Source organism: Mustela erminea, chromosome 7 (genome assembly GCF_009829155.1).
Source record: "Mustela erminea isolate mMusErm1 chromosome 7, mMusErm1.Pri, whole genome shotgun sequence".
Lineage (NCBI taxonomy): Eukaryota > Metazoa > Chordata > Mammalia > Carnivora > Mustelidae > Mustela > Mustela erminea.
Window position 1 is genome coordinate 60,110,212 of NC_045620.1, and position 16,822 is coordinate 60,127,033.

Sequence of the window (16,822 nt, forward strand, 5' to 3'; positions counted from 1 at the left end):
CCAGTGCTTTATTGTAAGTGAAGTTGAAATACACATTCAAGTGTAAGTCTCTCTGTGAATCAAGATTGCCCATTTTCTTGGTATTTACCTAGGAGTAGAATTGCTAGGTCATAGGTTAGAGGGATTTTTAGCTTTATAAGAAACTGTCAGTTTTTCAAAGTGATATATACTGTGACCATAGAAACCCTATCAGCAGTGTGTGAGTTCTGGTTGCTCACATCCCTGTTAGCTTTCAGAATTGGCCTTTTAAGTTTGCTCTTCTAGCAGGGAAGAAGGAATCTATTATGCAGGTTTTAACTTTGCATTTCTTTGATGAATGATACTGAACACAATTTTCTGTGCTTAGTGGCCATTTGTTTATTGTTTCTTTTGAAGTATCTGGTCCCATATTTTGCCTTTTTAAAGGAAAAATAGGTTTTTGACCACTAAGTTGCAAGAGTTGTTACTTTGAACACAAAACCCTTGTCAGGTATATGTATTACAAATATTTTCTCAGTGTGAAGTTTGCATTATGATTTTTATTAATGTTTTTTGAAGAATACCAGTCTTTGATTCTCGTGAAGTCCAATTTCTAGTTTTTTTCTGTGGCTAGTGCTTTTTGTGTTCTAAGAAATATTGCCTTTTCCCTGTATTTTTCTTAAGCTTTATATTATTAGCTTTTATATTGAGGTCTATGACACATTTCAAATATATTTTCTTGTATGAAGTGAAGTAGGATTTGAGGTCCCCCAGCCTCTGCCCCCACACAGGTATGCACTTGATTGAGCATTATTTTTTGAAAATACTATCCTCTCCCCACTGAATTGCTCTAGTTAGTGTCAAAAATCAGTTCGGTACGAGTCCTTTTCTGGGCTCAAATTCTGTTTCATTCTGCTTATCTCAGAGTAGTTTCAGTTTCAGGCTGACTTTAGGAAGTGTGCCTCCTTCCCCAACCAAGCCTCCATGACCTGCCTTTTCCAGGGGCCCAGGTGGACCAGTCGGTCTTTGAGGAGCTCATCAAGGAGCACCTCCCTGAGCTGGCGGAGCACATGAACGACCTCTCGGCCCTTGCCTCTATCTCTCTCTCCTGGTTCCTGACTCTGTTCCTCAGCATTATGCCTCTGGAGAGCGCGGTGAGCGTTGTGGACTGCTTCTTCTACGATGGGATCAAAGCCATTTTCCAGCTGGGGCTGGCAGTGCTGGAAGCCAATGCCCAGGGCCTGTGCAGCAGCAAGGACGATGGCCAGGCCCTCATGGTCCTCAGCAGGTGCGCTCACTGGGTGGGGGAGGGGGTGAAATAAGGAGGGCCATTGCGGGCTCTGCAAAATAGACCAGGTGGAGGCAGCAGGGGGTGCCCAGCAGGGCTGTCCCTGTGGAATATTTGCTTCCACTCTGCCACTTGTCACGCAGTAGTCCCCACCGCCCCCACCAGAGTCAGCCAGTCAGGTGGCACTGTTGCCTGCATGTGGTGAAGAGCGCCATCTTCCTGGCTCCTGTCTAGCAAGTAAGAGAGGGTACAGGAGGAGAGCAGGGACTCTCACTTGTCTCTGAGGAGATAGGCACTCACAGTGGCCTTGACTGGGGCAGGCAGGCGTTGGGAGATGATGGTCTTAGGCAGCCAGCTGGAGATTCCAGACCCTGGATGTGTAGGGGCTGGTGTGTTACAGTCCCTGAGACCAAGGACCGGAACTTGGGTGTCTTGGAGCTGAGGGCAGGTTCCCGTTCAGAACATGGAAGCTTACAATGGCACATATGCACGGAACTTTGTATGGACTTCAGCGAGTCCCAGGTCCCTGCAAACCTACCCATGGGCCCAGATCAACAAGCCTGGCCATAGGCATGTCTCCTTTTCTCTAAGGGAGCACAGCAGTTGCTATCTCGCCCTCCTCCCAGAGTCTGGAGATGAATGAGCTGCGTCTGAAAGTGCCCTGACATTGATGTCCCCCGGGTCCCCAGGAAGGTGCGTGGTGTGGTGCACAGGGGAGGGGAAACTGTACTTCAGTAGTGGGTTGTGTGCTCAGGTTTCTAGATCATGTTAAGAACGAGGACAGTCCTGGACCCCCCATCGGCAGCCACCATGCCTTTTTCGCCGACGACCAGGAGCCCTACCCTGGGACTGACATTGCTGACCTGATCCGGGACTCCTACGAGGTGACAGGGCCTGGCCCCACCCACATCCTCTGGGAAACCTGGTTAGGGGTGGATTTTGAGGGAGGTTCCCTGGCGGATACTGCTGTCCTCTTTGTACAAAAAGGGGTTCTGTAAGTGTGTAACTCCAGGTTTCTCTGCAGAAATTCGGAGACCAGTCTGTGGAGCAGATTGAGCACCTGCGATGTAAGCACAGGATCAGGGTTCTCCAGGGCCACGAAGACACCACAAAGCAGAATGTGGTGAGTCACGGGTTGTCAGAAGGGCAGTTGGCCCTAACCCAGACTCTGTTGTGGTTGGTCCTAAGAATGCCCAAGCTTTTGGGGCACTTGGTTGGTATATGACTCGATCCTTGGGGTCCCAAATTTGAGCCCCATGTAGGGTGTAAAGATTTTTACACCTAACTTTACACCCCATGTTGGGTGTAAAGATTACCAAAAATAAATAAACTTAAAAAAAAAAAAAAAAGAATACCACTCCCCCAATCCTGCATTGAATTAGGGTGACCTGGTGTAGAAACAGGGGTATTAGAGTCAGACTGTGAGTAATTTAATCCCCATGAGCCTCAGTTTCCCTAGTTGTCAAACGATACTAAGAGGACACTAGAGGATATTAATACTCAGCATCCGGGACTAAATGAGGTACGAAATAGAAAAATGCCTCGCACAGAGGCCTGCAATGCTTGTTCTTCAGGAGGAACATCCTGGCCAAGCTGCGTCTTTGTTAAGAGTTCGACTTCCCTTAGAACTCAGTGTAGAACTTACCCATTTGTCCCGAGGCCCTGATGTGTGAATTGGAAAGGCTGAGGGTAAACACCCTGAGAAAGTTACCATGACGTGATCTTGGCATCAGAAAGGAACAGCCTGCTCTGGTAGACAGGACACACCTGGTGTCCCCCACGAGCAGAAGAGACCCCTGTTCCCTCTGATCGTTCTGGGTGCAGGCAGAGAACTCACCCCACTGTTGTTGGTTGTTTCCTCAAGCTCCGAGTTGTTATCCCAGAAGTCTCCATTCTTCCTGAAGACCTGGAAGAACTCTATGACTTATTCAAGGTAGGAAACTCTGGGAAGATGAAGGAGTGACAGGTTGTCAGCTGGTCAGGGGCCGGCAGGGGGAGGGCTGCGGGAGTGGGTGAGTACGCGGCTGCTGGAGGGGTCTGCCGCGTCTGTGCAGTGGCAGTACAGGCTGGAGCTTACCCCGCCTGCCAGCTCCATCTTGGTCTCGCCTGCCTATGGCCCACACGGGAGCTGTGCTCTGCAGAGGGCCTCCTTCGATGCTGGTAACCTGTTCCATGCTGTTCTACGCAGAGTTCCCAGGCCTTGGTGGATGAACAGTGACCATTACTGACATTCCCACCTCCTATACTTTGTAGTGACTCATACCCCCCCATAATACATGTAAATAAATTTTTATATTTGGCTGCTACGGGTGCCACTTTATCTTCTATTTTCCCTTAATACTATTATTAACACTTATCCATGTTGCCATGTAGTCTTACTCATTTTAAAATTACCTTATAATCTATCATATTGGTAATACTAAATAAGCCATATTTCTAATATTTGGATATATAGGTGAACACTCAGGTCTTGCCCAATGAAGAAAATTTTCAGGTGCCCTGCTGAAAGTTTCCTTCCTTGAAATACTGGATAAAAATAGGGAAGGCAGGCAGGCACACTGCTACACTCATGATAGCCTGGCAGTGAATGGGGAGACAGAAGAGTTGGAGAAAGCAAGTTCTGGGTCTGGCTTCCAGGGCTCTTCCAGGTGGGGACTCTGAGCTACTGTCACTTCTGAACCCAGAGTGTAAACTGATGGACAGAGTAAGAAGCAGCACTTCAGGGACTTCTAAGTGGAGCACTGGAGGTTGTCTGAACTGTGCGTGCATCTGTCATGGCCCATTTCCCCGCAGTCACTGAAATGGCCTTGGCTTAGTAGAGTCCAGGCACCCCTTGTTCCTGATAAGCAGGATGTGTGCTGACGACTGCTCAGGACTGTGTCTTCTGTAAACAGCCCCTGTCTTTCAGTTTCATAGTTTCCTCTGTTTCATGAAGAAAATATGAGAAGTCAAAGTGTCCCAAGTCCCCACCCCTCTTTCCTTGTCTTTCAAGGAGGAAAAACAGGGCATGCTAGGAACATAAAGACAGACAAATGTGTTGTTCAGCATGAAAAGTATTTCATCTACTTAAGGCTAACTGCTCTCAGTTTGAGAGAATAAGAGCTTTCACAGATCCGAATTTATATAATTTAGACAATTGCTTTAAATTAATAAAAGTAAAATTCATTAAGTACTAACCATATTCATCTTTAATAAGAGTAAGGAAGATAGAGCCTACTGCTTTCCTATTTCTGTCTTTCCTATGAATGATATGTTAAGTGTTTATTGAAATTTTATTTGTTGTTAGCTTTACAACTCTTTCACTTATATAGGACTAACTACAAAGAAAAACTTAGAAACTATCTAGATACAATATAATTTTTAAGATACACTTCCAAAGGAAATTCCAGTAAAACAGTTTCATAATCATGGTGTCTGATTCCATTATACATGCAAAGGTATATAATATATGTGTTATATACAATATATTGTATTATGTTATATATAGTATATTTGTGTTACATACAATATATTGTAAAACAGATTTGTGTAACTCACTCCAGTACTTTCTTTCCAGGCCCAGAGTCTGCATGTGTCCCATGTAAGAGCCCCATCAGACTATCCTCTCTCTCCATACTCCTGGTCAGCTCTGAATTTTCTTTGCTTTCATAGTCTGACTTCATGTATTTTTTTTTAAAGATTTTATTTATTTCCTTGACAGAGATCACAAGTAGGCAGAGAGGCAAGCAGACAGAGAGAGAGCGGGGAGCAGGCTCCCCGCTGAGCAGAGAACGTGATGTGGGGCTTGATCCCATGACTCTGGAATCATGACCTGAGCTGAAGGCAGAAGCTTTAATCCACTGAGCCACCCAGGTGCCCCTCTAGTTGGGTTTTAAATATACTTCTGGTCTTGTCTTTTTTTTTTTTTTTAGATTTTATTTTTATTTATTTGAGAGACAGAGATAGAGAAAGACAAGTGGGGGGAGCAGCAAAAGGGGAGGAGAGAGGTGGAAAGAATCTCAAGCAGATTCCATGCTGAGCATGGAGCCCAACCAGGGGCTCTATCTCATGACCGTGAGATCATGACCTGAGCCAAAACCAAGATTTGGATGTTTGACTGACTGAGCTACGCAGGTGCCACTACTTCTGGTCTTTTCAACTAGAATTTCATTTTTTCAGGGAAAGGGGTCACATAGCAATATCCTTCCATTGTTTTATAAATACATGATAGGTTATTAATAAGGATTCTGTTCCTTAACCTCATTGTATCCTTCCCTAAGCCTGGAATGAACAGGCGTGATCACTTTGTGTTAAGATCAAGTAACTCTGACCAAGTTCATTACGCATTCTTTCATTTTCAAGATCAACAATATGCTTGGTACTTAATGAAATCTATTTTTATTGATAATTTAAAGCAATTTTTTAATGCTCAAATGTAACTTTTTCCTTCCAGTTTCACGTGTATAACTGACATACAGCACTGTGTGAGTTTAAAGCATATAGTATGACTTAAATATATTGTTGAATGATGAGTACAATTAGTTTAATTAGAATCCATCTCTTCTAGACATTAAAAAAAAAAAGAATTTTTTCCCCTTGTGATAACTTTAGGATCCATTCTCTTAGCAACTCAAATACACCATATAGCCATTAACTGTACTCGTCCTGTTGTGTACATCACATCCCTAGTGTTTACTCTAACCAGACGTTTGTACCTTCTGTCCACCTCCTCCAGTGCCCCCATACCTCACCCCGGCCTTGGGGAACCACAATTCTGATCTCTTTTTCTGAGTCTGGGGTTTTGTTTTGTCTTTAGATTCTACATATAAGTGAGATCATAGAGTATGTGTCTGACTTCTTTCACTTAGCAGGAGTGCCCTTATGGTCCATCCGTGTTGAACAGTCTCAAATTACGTAAATTCGGATTTGTGATGTCTGTCTTCTATTCTCTTAAATTGAAAACAACATCATTAATCTTGACTAAGTAAGATGTTTACAGTGTAATACATACTCAGTGTCCTAGAATACTTCAGGAAACACCAAAGACCTGAAACAGTTACTTATGTCTTCCATAAACCTGCTGTTATTAAATGATCAGTTAAATTCTTTCACTCTTTGTGAATTACCAGGCCTTAGAGAGCATTGGGTCTCTTTAATAATATTTTACTTGCTTACATGTTCTGGTTAAGACTTTTATTTTCAGGGGCACTTGGGTGGCTCAGTGGGTTAGGCCTCTGCCTTCAGCTCGGGTCATGATCCCAGGACCTGGGATCGAGCCCCCACATTGGGCTCTGTGCTCAGCAGGGCCTGCTTCCCCCATTTCCGCCTGCCTCTCTACTTATTTGTGATCTCTCTCTCTTTCAAATAAATAAATAAAATCTTTGGGAAAAAGAAGACTTTTATTTTCAAATTTTAATTAAAAATCACAAAATAAAGAATAAAAGTATACTGACTCTTACCATTTAAAAAAAAGAAGAACTTTTAAGCAAAAAATGAAAGGGTCTCATCCTGTCTGTACCTACAGTCTTACCCTTGTACTGGTAATTATTGTTAACAAATTGGTGAATATGTTCCCTGATTTTTTTTTTTTCCTTTTATACTTTCTCTCTCAGACACACCTTCCCTCCCACCTATGACATGGAAAAAATAGCTGTATAGTTTCATTGTAGGGCTGAACCATCATTTACTTAACCATTCATCTGTTGAGACACATTTATGTTTCCAGGTTTTTGCTGCTTTGTTAAACTGTGCTGGACTGAGCATCTTTGTGCCTTTCCCTGGACACCAGTGCTGCAGTTTCTGTGGGATGGGGTCCTAGGGATGCATAGACTATATTTAGCCTGTATTGCTCAATTGTGTTTGATTTTTCAAATTTCACTTCCATGGGAATACACTGATGATGTCCAAGAGGGCTCCTGTCCTACATTCCACACACACCCAATTTTTATTAAGAATCTTTTGCAATTTTGCTAGTCTTATAGAAAATTGCATTTTATTATAATTTTAATTTGTTTATCCATTCGTAGGGTTGACTACAGCTAATTGTGTACTTCTTGGTATCACCTGCTTACATCCATGGTCTTTTTTTTTTTTAATTGGTTTGTTTTTCTGTAGGGTTCTGTGTAAACTGGTTGCACAAGTCCTAGGCTTATTTATTATAACTTTTCTTGGCAGGATTCTGTGGGGCTTTAGTATCACAGGATACACATATATACAATGGACTTTTGCAGTATGTCTTGAATTTTTAGGAATGGAAATTCACTGGACTGTCGTTTCACACTGAAAAGTTCTTGTGGTATTTTTCACAATTCTGCGAAGGCTACCCGAAGGACTAGGCTGCCAACAAATACAACAGTAAAACTATAAATGGCATTTTGGTTTTCATCCAAGGATCTGCGTTTCACATATTACAGCTTCTATACTTGTTCCCGTGCCACCGTGATGGGTGGAGGACGCTAAAATTGTGCAGAAGCCTGCAGTCATTGGGAATTATCTCAGTGAGTCAAGATGTCCCAAGAGGTGATTTAGCGTGGGTGTAAGAGATGCATCCTAAAGAGGGGACCCTCAGGGAAGGGCCAGTTTTGAGTGCTCTGGTTGTCAGTATATTCCCAAGACTTGGAACCACTTTTTTTTTTTTTACTTCCAGTTTTTTGAATTGTTAATATATTCACCTTGCTCAAAATTAAAAACTTGTAAGAAAGTATGCAGTGAAAAAACTTGGTTCTGGGGCACCTGGGTGGCTCAGTTGGTTAAGTGTCTACCGTCAGCCCTGGTCAGGATCCCAGGGTCCTGGGATCGAGTCCTACATCTGGGACTGCGGGGACTCTGCTGCTCCCTCTCCTTCTGCCACTACCCACTGCTTGTGGGTGCTCTCTCTCAAATAGTAAAATCTTAAAAGAGACTTGGTTCTACATGTGAGTTCCCACCCCTAATTCCCCTCTCCACAGGCAACGAGGGTGACTTGTTTCTTTTATGTTCTATAGATCTGTCTAGCACTTTTTTGTTTTCAGATGTGATTTGATGAGAAAACAGAATAAAAATTAGGTCTCCTAGAATTAAAACTATGGCAGCTGAACATTGAAAAATGGTTAAAATGGTTTAGTTTTGTTAGATATTATGTGCTCCAATAATAAAAAAAAAAGACGTTAGAGAAAGAGGTCAAAATTACATATCTTATGGGCATGAAGTGTAAGGTAACAAGGTAACAAGGGACATCTTTTACTTGTCTGGTTAGAGTAATGAGATTGTAAGCACTTTTTTCATTTGTTCGTGTTATAGTGTTCTTATTCAATACATAATTTACGAGGCCAAGTGAGTCCTGAGTGAAGGCCAAGTTAACCCTGGCTTTTAAGCGTGCATCCCCCCACAGGTGCTCCCATCTCTCACAGATCCCTCTCTCCCTCTTGTCTGAAGAGAGAGCACATGATGAGCTGTTACTGGGAGCAGCCCAGGCCCATGGCCCCACGCCACGACCCCAGCAGGCCCTACGCAGAGCAGTACCGCATAGATGCCCGGCAGTTCGCACACTTGTTTCAGCTTGTCTCGCCCTGGACCTGTGGGGCCCACACGGAAATCCTCGCAGAGAGGACTTTCAGGCTCCTGGATGACAACATGGACCACCTGATCGAATTCAAAGCATTTGTGAGCTGTCTCGGTAGGACCCTGTGGGTCTTCACTGCAGTGAGTTAATCTGGGACGGGAGTCTGTGAACACAAGACAGGGTGGACTGTGGAGCGGGCAGACCCACGCAGTGAAATGTATTTGGGACTGGCCTGATGTGATTTGGAGATTTTAGAAACCACTCTGCAGGCTCCTCTTATGATGACACTTACACCTCCTTAAGGAGGGTGAGAAGGGCCCAAGCTCTCAACACACAGGATCATTGCTCCTGTTCTCCTCGGGTGCCCAGGGTGTGGTGTGGCTTGTTAGGGGCTGTGTTCTTGACTCCTGCCCATGAAATTAAAATCTTTCAGAAGGTATGAGGCCAGACAAAATTCAGGAGGTTATCCTGCACCTCAAGAGTGACCTTTTCTTGTTTTCATTTCAAACACCCTATGTCTGGTAGTAGGGACAGCGAAGTATTGAGTGAACAAGTACTGATCGTACTAAGTTCTCTCCCCACAGTGAGGTTGTGTCACAACAAATGTACTTTATCCATTTGCATCTCCTCATTTTCTCTCAATCTTTTTTTTTTTTTGAAGATGTTATGTATAATGGAGAAATGAATGAGAAAATCAAACTGTTATATAGACTTCATATCCCTCCAGGTAAGAAATTCTATGGAGAAAATCTAAGTTCTGTTCTGCTTTGACACAAGTAAGCCTTGTATGTGACTCTGAAGTTCTCTTTTAAAGTTCCATTTAGACTTGAGTCAACAGATGTTTTTAATCTGGGGTTGCTGATAACAAATTTTCATTACTGAGCTGTATGGCCTATGACAGCAGTTGCCAAACTTGAGCATGCATCAGAATCATCTGGGGGGCTTGTTAAAACCCATATTCCTGGGCGCCACTCCACTGTTTCCGGCTCCCTGGTTCTGAGGACCACACTTTGGTAACCGCTGGCTTGTGGAGTATGTAGGGAAGCAGACCCTGGTTGCCTTAATAGATGGGTTATTTAAGCCTCCTCTTTTGAAGGACCATTTCATTCTTCTGGCATGTAAGTCCATACTTCCCTCAAGTTTCAGCAGGTAACCGGGAACAAAGAAAACAGTATTGAAACCTAAGATGTCATACTTGGCCTTAACCTTATTCCTTGGATCTTTTGAAGTCACAGAGGTGGGTTAGTAATGCCAGCATGGTCTCTGGACCCCAGGGCCATGGTTCTGGTGTTGGATGGGGCCCCTGACAGAACTTCCAATGAAGGAGGCTAGGAAAGTTTTTGGGGTCATGAGATCCTGGTGGTTTTTACAACCAACACTTCTGGAAAAGTTGGAAATGCATATAACCATCATTTGTGGCTTTCTGGGTCCACTTCCTGAAACTGAGCCATTACCAACTGGACAACTGCAGTGTGCCCCGGGAGCATTCTGTAGCAGCTTTCTTCCTCTGCCTTCCCACAGACTTGTTATTCCTCAATTACAAATGGTTTGGCATCAGTGAAGTTCTTTGCCTTTTATGCCAGTGTTAGTGAGTCTAGTTTTTCATTTTTATTTTTTTAAAGATTTTATTTACTTATTTGACAGATCACAAGGAGGCAGAGAGGCAGGCAGAGAGAGAGAGGAGGAATCAGCCTCCCCGCTGAGCAGAGAGCCCGATGTGTGGGGCTCGATCCCAGGACCCTGGGATCATGACCTGAGCTGAAGGCAGAGGCTTTAACCCACTGAGCCACCCAGGTGCCCCCGAGTTTAGTTTTTTAATTTGCCTTTATTTTTCACAAGTGTTTTCCTACTAACATAGGAGACATGCATAATTATTCCTCTACTATCATCACGGCCATTCTTCACGATCACTGTCTGTATCTAATATTGCTAAACAGGATTATTTTATTTCAATTATTTCATCTCAGTTTTTAAATAAGCGTTTTATTTTGGGATAACTTTTAGATTTATAGAAAAATCACAAAGATGGTGAAGATGGAATTCTAACTTTTTATTTATCTTTCTAAAGTGTTTTATTAGTTTCAGGTGTACAACAGAGTGATTCAACAATTCTGTACATTACTCAGTGCTCACCATGAGGACAGGGGGTACTCCTAATCCCCATCACCTACTTCACCCATTCCCCTACCTCCCCTCTGGTAACCACCAGTTTGTTTTCTATAGTTAAGAGTCTCTTTCTTGGTTTGTCTTTTTCAACCCCTTTGTTCATTTGTTTTGTGTCTTAAATTTCACATCTGAGTGAAATCATATGCTATTTGTCTTTCTCTGCCTGACTTTGCTTAGCATTATATATACTCTCTAGCTCCATCTATGCTGTTGCACAATTAGATGGCAAGATCTCATTCTTATGGCTGATATTCCATGTATGTGTGTACCACATCATCTTTGTCCATTCATCAGATGATGGACATTTGGGCTGCTTCCATAGTTTGGCTACTGTAATAGCCAAAAATGCTGCAATAAACATAGGGGTGCATATACCCTTTGATTTAATGTTTTTGCATTTTAGGGGTAAATGCCTGTAGTGCAGTTACTGGAACCATAGGGTAGATTTTTTATTCTTTCATACTGTTTTCCACAGTGGCTGGATATTTGCTTTCCCACCAACTGTGCACAAGGGTTCCTTGAAGTGTGCTGCTCTGTGTTTGGCCTTTCTCAACACTTGCTCTCCACTTGAAATAACCATTCCTCGCTATGCTCCCAAGAAAATTGGTTGTATTGGTTCTTCTGTTAGAGCATTTTGTTAGTGACTTGAGTATACATTTCATATTTCTGAGGCAGAGGGACCCAGTATCCTCTTGACATCTAGCAGTTATTACCTAAAAAACTGTTTTCATCATGACTGCCTCAACGACCACACAAGGCTTACAATTTGAGTGGATGCTCACATGTGCCAATGTGTATAAGTTTTATACAAGGTTGGTAAAATGACTTAATATCAGTTACAGAAAAACCCCAAAACTCCATAAACAGCTCCTACCCACTGAACGCAGGAAACCTATCTCCCAAATATGAAGATCAGCTTCTCAAGGCTTTGGTGCCATCTTGGGGATATTTGTTGGATTACAGCTGATTTATTAGTAAATATGAAGATCCTGAGTCCGTAATACTTTGTAATTGTTATTGTAATTTATAAGAGCTTTTTGATCTATAATTCACATATCATACAGTACATTCATTTAAAATATACACAACTCAATGATTTTATCTTTAGTTATATGACTGTCATAGTTTTAGACATTTTCATCACCCTAAAAAGGTCTATACCCTTTGGCTTTTGCTCCCAATCCACCCATTTTGCCCTGCTTTCCTTTTTTATAGAATTGCCTATTTTTGGATATTCCTTATAAATGGAATAATGCAGTGTGCCATTTTGTGTCATGCTCCCGAGTTTCCAGGGCTCATCCATGTTGTAGCATGTCCCAGTGCTTATTCCTTTTATAACTGCATTTGATAGTCCATTTGATAGGTATGCCCTAATCTATCAGTCAGACACTTGGGTTTGTTGCCACTTCATGGCCCTTGTGAATAATGCTCCTATAAATATTTGTGTACCAGTTTCTGAGTTGGGTATGTTTTCATTTCCCTTTGGTAGTATGTTAGAGTGGAATTCTGGGTCAAATGATAACTATGCTTAACTTTTTAACAAAATGCCATACTTTTTTTTCAAAATGGCTATGCCATTTTATATTATCAGTAATATAATGCTCTGTTTTTGTATATTTCAAGAAAACTTGTAATGATACAATGCTTTGGATTCAGTAATTCTTTTTCAATTTTTGTTGGAAAACTATTAAATATAGCAGTATGTGCTCACTGTAGAAAAAAATGCCATGAAATTGAAAATTACCCCATCATCCAGGAATCTAGTTGTACATTTATTTCTAGAATTTGTATGTATATACATACATATATCTTAAGATTTAGGAAAGGATTTTACTACCTTTTTCCAGGTCATTATTGGCAGTGTCCTATGATTCTGTATTTCATTAATTAAAACAGTACCTACATAAAGCCGGAAAAAAGGCATTATCTGGTCTATAAGATGTTTTCTTTACTCTTTGTATAGACAGTGCTTGGTGTATGCCTGGGTTCACAGTCTCTGCAACCCACAGGCTGCTGGCTTAGCCCTTCTTTGGTCCTTTCTTACATAAGAAACTAAATTACTGAGTTTGGGTTAAGTAAGATGGAATAATCTGTTCCATGTAACTTTTTTTTTTTTTTTTTAAAGCACTCACTGAAAATGATCGAGACAGCCAGTCACCATTAAAGAATCCTCTATTGTCAACGTCAAGACCCCTAGTTTTTGGGAAGTCAAATGGTATGTACCTCTCTTCATTATCTTGCAGCAGGCACACATTGCAATCATTGACAATTTCACAGCTCTTAGAAGCAGACTTAACCTAGTCAACAGCCCACTGCTTTCAGAGGCTAGAAACCTTTCAAGTTGCAGTATACTGGGTGACTGCCCCTTGACCCTACCACCATGTTTGTTCCTCTTGCTTAGGGTTTCAAGGATTCTCTTGTAGTGAGAAGTCATCCAGCCACCACACTCCATTCATGGTCAGTTGTAAAACAAATTGTTACCAATGTAATCTCTATTTTCAGCTTGTGTATGAAATTTGGTGGGATTCCTCCCATACCACCCAGTTCTAAAGGTGTTCTTTTTTTGCTTTAACTGAATTTTAGCCTAAAGTATATATTGTGTTTCCTGTGTCTCCAGGTGATGCAACTGATTACCAGAAACAGTTGAAGCAAATGATTAAGGATTTAGCCAAAGAAAAAGATAAAACTGAGAAAGAGTTGCCCAAAATGAGCCAGGTATGGACTTAGGTGCAGAGATAACTGTTGTGCCAAGTGATTTGTTCAGAGGCGAGCTTGATAAAGTTAAGCTGGGCCCCTCAACCTCTAAAGCAATAATCAAACGATCTTGTACAACTTCCAGGAGCTGAATGTTGTGATTACAAAGGAAATACTTGAATTGTGATTCGTTCAGATACACGAGATATTCTAAACTCTTCACAAAGGGCAGCTGTGCCATATCCTATCTTTCAAGTATTTATATCCTACTCATCCTATATTCACCTAGGTTGCAATGAAGATTTACTGCTTAGAGGTGATAGCTTTTGGGGGTGAAGGGTACTGAGGACACAGCATTCTTCTCTTAGAAGGGATTACTATTCTCTCTTCAGTTTCTTAAAAATCATCGGTACCATAATATACAGTACTGGCAAAGCTCTTTGAAACCTTTGAACAGTATCTAGACTATATTTAAGTGCCCTGATGGTGCTAGGTTTTTTGTTTTGTTTTGTTTTTTAAAAGATTTTACTTATTTATTTGGTAGAGATCACAAGTAGGCAGAGAGGCAGGTAGAGACAGAGGCAGGCAGAGAGAGAGGAGGAAGATTCCCTGCTGAACAGCGAGCCTGACAATGTGGTGTTGTATCCCAGGACTGTGAGATCATGACTTGAGCCAAAGGCAGAGGCTTTAACCCACTGAGCCACCCAGGTGCCCCTGATGCTAGGTTTTTATTTGAAAAAGATTACCCCCAAAGTTTGTGGAATGTAGGATCCAAGTTGGAAATGGTCCTTTATTCAAGGATTTCATTGTTTGCTGCTAATGTGTACTGTGAGCCTTCACGAGTGGAATTTAGCAATGCAGTGTTTCTTGGGTCTTTTTTGACCACAGTACATGTGGCCTTAACACCCTCCTGGAATTTTCAGAAGTGTTGGGAAGTTTCAAATTTTCATGCTATCTCTTGGATATAGTCACATTTCAAAGCTGCTGGTCAGTTATGCCCCAATTAAAAGAAAAAAAAAAAAAGTCAAATCTAATTTCATCCCCCAGAGCCACCAGTACAAATATTTTGATATATGTGATACCAGTTTTTGCTATAAACAAAAAATAGGCTGTCTTAACACCTTGCTTTCATTTACTTCAAAATCATGGAGAGATCTCCTATAACTCCGTTCTCAACCATGACCCTATTCCCAGCATAAATATATAGCTAAATCCCACTGGAAGTGTCTTCCATCGCATTACATATGGATTCTCCAATTGAGCAGCAGTGTGGATACAACTTGGAAATGCATCAAGCATCACTGTTTTCATTATTTCACTTTACAGTTTTTAGTTACCCCATCGTATTCCTATCAGATGAAAAAGCTCTAATTTAGTCAGTCACAGTATTAAGCTATTTCCAACTTTTTTCTATTGTAAATCCAAGATTAAAGATCATTATAAACAAATATCCACAGCTTCTGGATCCCTCTCTACAGACTGATTTGTAGGATTAAAGGGTGCCCATGTCCTCTAGGATGCACACCTTTCTGAATAGTTGCTGTATAGACAAAGAGCCCACTTCTGAGTGTGTGGTGAAAGTCCCTGGAGTCACTGTTAGTAGTCTGTTCTCTGAGTAGAAGGGCTAAACTACCTTTCCTTATAATCTGCTTCTAATGGTATGATGTGGTTTTCTCTAAGAACTTAGTATGAGGTCTAAAAAAAAATGCATTCTACTTCCATCCTGGTTATGCTGCCATATATACTTTTAATTCCAGAGAGAATTTATCCAGTTCTGTAAGACTCTGTACAGTATGTTCCATGAAGATCCAGAAGAAAATGACTTATATCAAGCCATTGCCACGGTAACCACTCTGCTGCTGCAGATCGGGGAAGTGGGGCAGCGAAGTAGCAGCTCTGGAAGCTGCTCCCAGGAATGTGGGGAGGAGCTGCAGGCTTCAGCTCTTTTTCCAGAGCAGGACTCGGTTTTTGCAGATGCCAGCCCGGGGAGAACTACCCAGGACTCCCAGACATTTCCTGAAGAGGCAGAAGGGGACTGGACTGTGTCCCTTGAACATATTTTAGCTTCACTTCTGACTGAGCAGTCCCTAGTCAACTTTTTTGAAAAGCCACTGGATATTAAGTCCAAACTTGAAAATGCCAAGATCAATCAGTACAGTCTCAAAACTCTGGAAATGAGCCGCCAGTCACAACCTGAACTCAAGCTGGGTAACCTGTAGCAAGAGAGCAGTTTGTGGAGGGGAGTCTGCCATACCAAAGCACCGAACAGTTTTGTGGGTTGTCAGCCCTAAAATCCAGAGTTTAGTCGAAATCATTCTGAGTGTATTTTACACAAGTTGGGTATCTGGATAAACAACCTGACAGTCACAGCTGTGGCCAGGGGAATTGATGCAACAGTCAAGCATCTCTATTTATTTTTTGAGAATTACTAGTTGGATATTACCAGAGCTATAGGGTATCCATACATTATTCCCCTGATGCTGTGACTTGCAAATTTCACTTTTATCAGATTTGCTGAGATTTCAGGGCACTTCTGCTGTGATGCTAGTATGATTTCATTCTCAGATGGAATAGAAGAGTCAGATGTATACTAAACCAGACAAAAGCTCTCATTTTTCACTTGGATAATGGGAGAGGTCACATATCAAGTTCACTTTGAAGATCCAAGAGCCACTCTCTGTGCAATTGTATTTGGCTTTTTTGCACTAATTTTGTTTCAATGCTGGTAATTGAAACCATTTTAATATATTTGGTTGTATTCACTTTGTCCTTCCAAAAATGTGTACAAACACCATGCTTTCAATGTTGGCCTCCAAGTTTTTTAATAAAGAAATTTTTATATTGACTTGGTTCTTGCTTATAATTTATACTTGTGTCTAGAAGGGTCTCTTGCCACTCCCTTGTCTGTGTTCTCCCTGAGCTGTGCTATACACTGTAGGTGGTCCTCAACCCCCACTATGCTTATGTACCACCCTCACCCCCGGGGCTTCAAAGAGGGACGGACCTCTCCAGCAGCATTCAGTATGTTGAGGTATAAGCACTAAAGAAATCTAATCCTTGTGACACTTTGCTTTCAGGCTGAATTTAGCTGATTTTCCCCCCTCTGTGATTCAGATCCATATAAACTGGGATTAAAAACACTTCAGGGGCCATTACAAAAAGGTAAGCTGTACATATAGTATGAATTGTACACCTAA

The 16,822-nt window shown here is 41.8% G+C and overlaps 1 protein-coding gene across 11 annotated transcripts in view; it reads left to right on the forward strand.

The window, feature by feature from the left end:
• The window catches only part of TBC1D8 (TBC1 domain family member 8), a 103,128-nt gene extending 86,658 nt beyond the window's left edge, over nucleotides 1-16,470 (forward strand). For 7 of the 11 annotated variants that reach the window (XM_032351773.1, XM_032351774.1, XM_032351775.1 and 4 more), the window contains 10 exons: nucleotides 961-1,246; nucleotides 2,001-2,130; nucleotides 2,271-2,369; nucleotides 3,111-3,179; nucleotides 4,803-4,826; nucleotides 8,639-8,879; nucleotides 9,427-9,492; nucleotides 13,057-13,146; nucleotides 13,549-13,646; nucleotides 15,383-16,470. In XM_032351773.1, the coding sequence (XP_032207664.1) occupies nucleotides 961-1,246; nucleotides 2,001-2,130; nucleotides 2,271-2,369; nucleotides 3,111-3,179; nucleotides 4,803-4,826; nucleotides 8,639-8,879; nucleotides 9,427-9,492; nucleotides 13,057-13,146; nucleotides 13,549-13,646; nucleotides 15,383-15,844 (1,565 nt within the window). In that variant the 3' untranslated portion in view covers nucleotides 15,845-16,470. Of the gene's footprint in view, nucleotides 1-960; nucleotides 1,247-2,000; nucleotides 2,131-2,270; nucleotides 2,370-3,110; nucleotides 3,180-4,802; nucleotides 4,827-8,638; nucleotides 8,906-9,426; nucleotides 9,493-13,056; nucleotides 13,147-13,548; nucleotides 13,647-15,382 lie in introns of those variants that run through there. The other 4 variants (XM_032351777.1, XM_032351778.1, XM_032351780.1 and 1 more) reach the window with 2 other exon arrangements.
• Nucleotides 16,471-16,822: the final 352 nt, after the last annotated feature.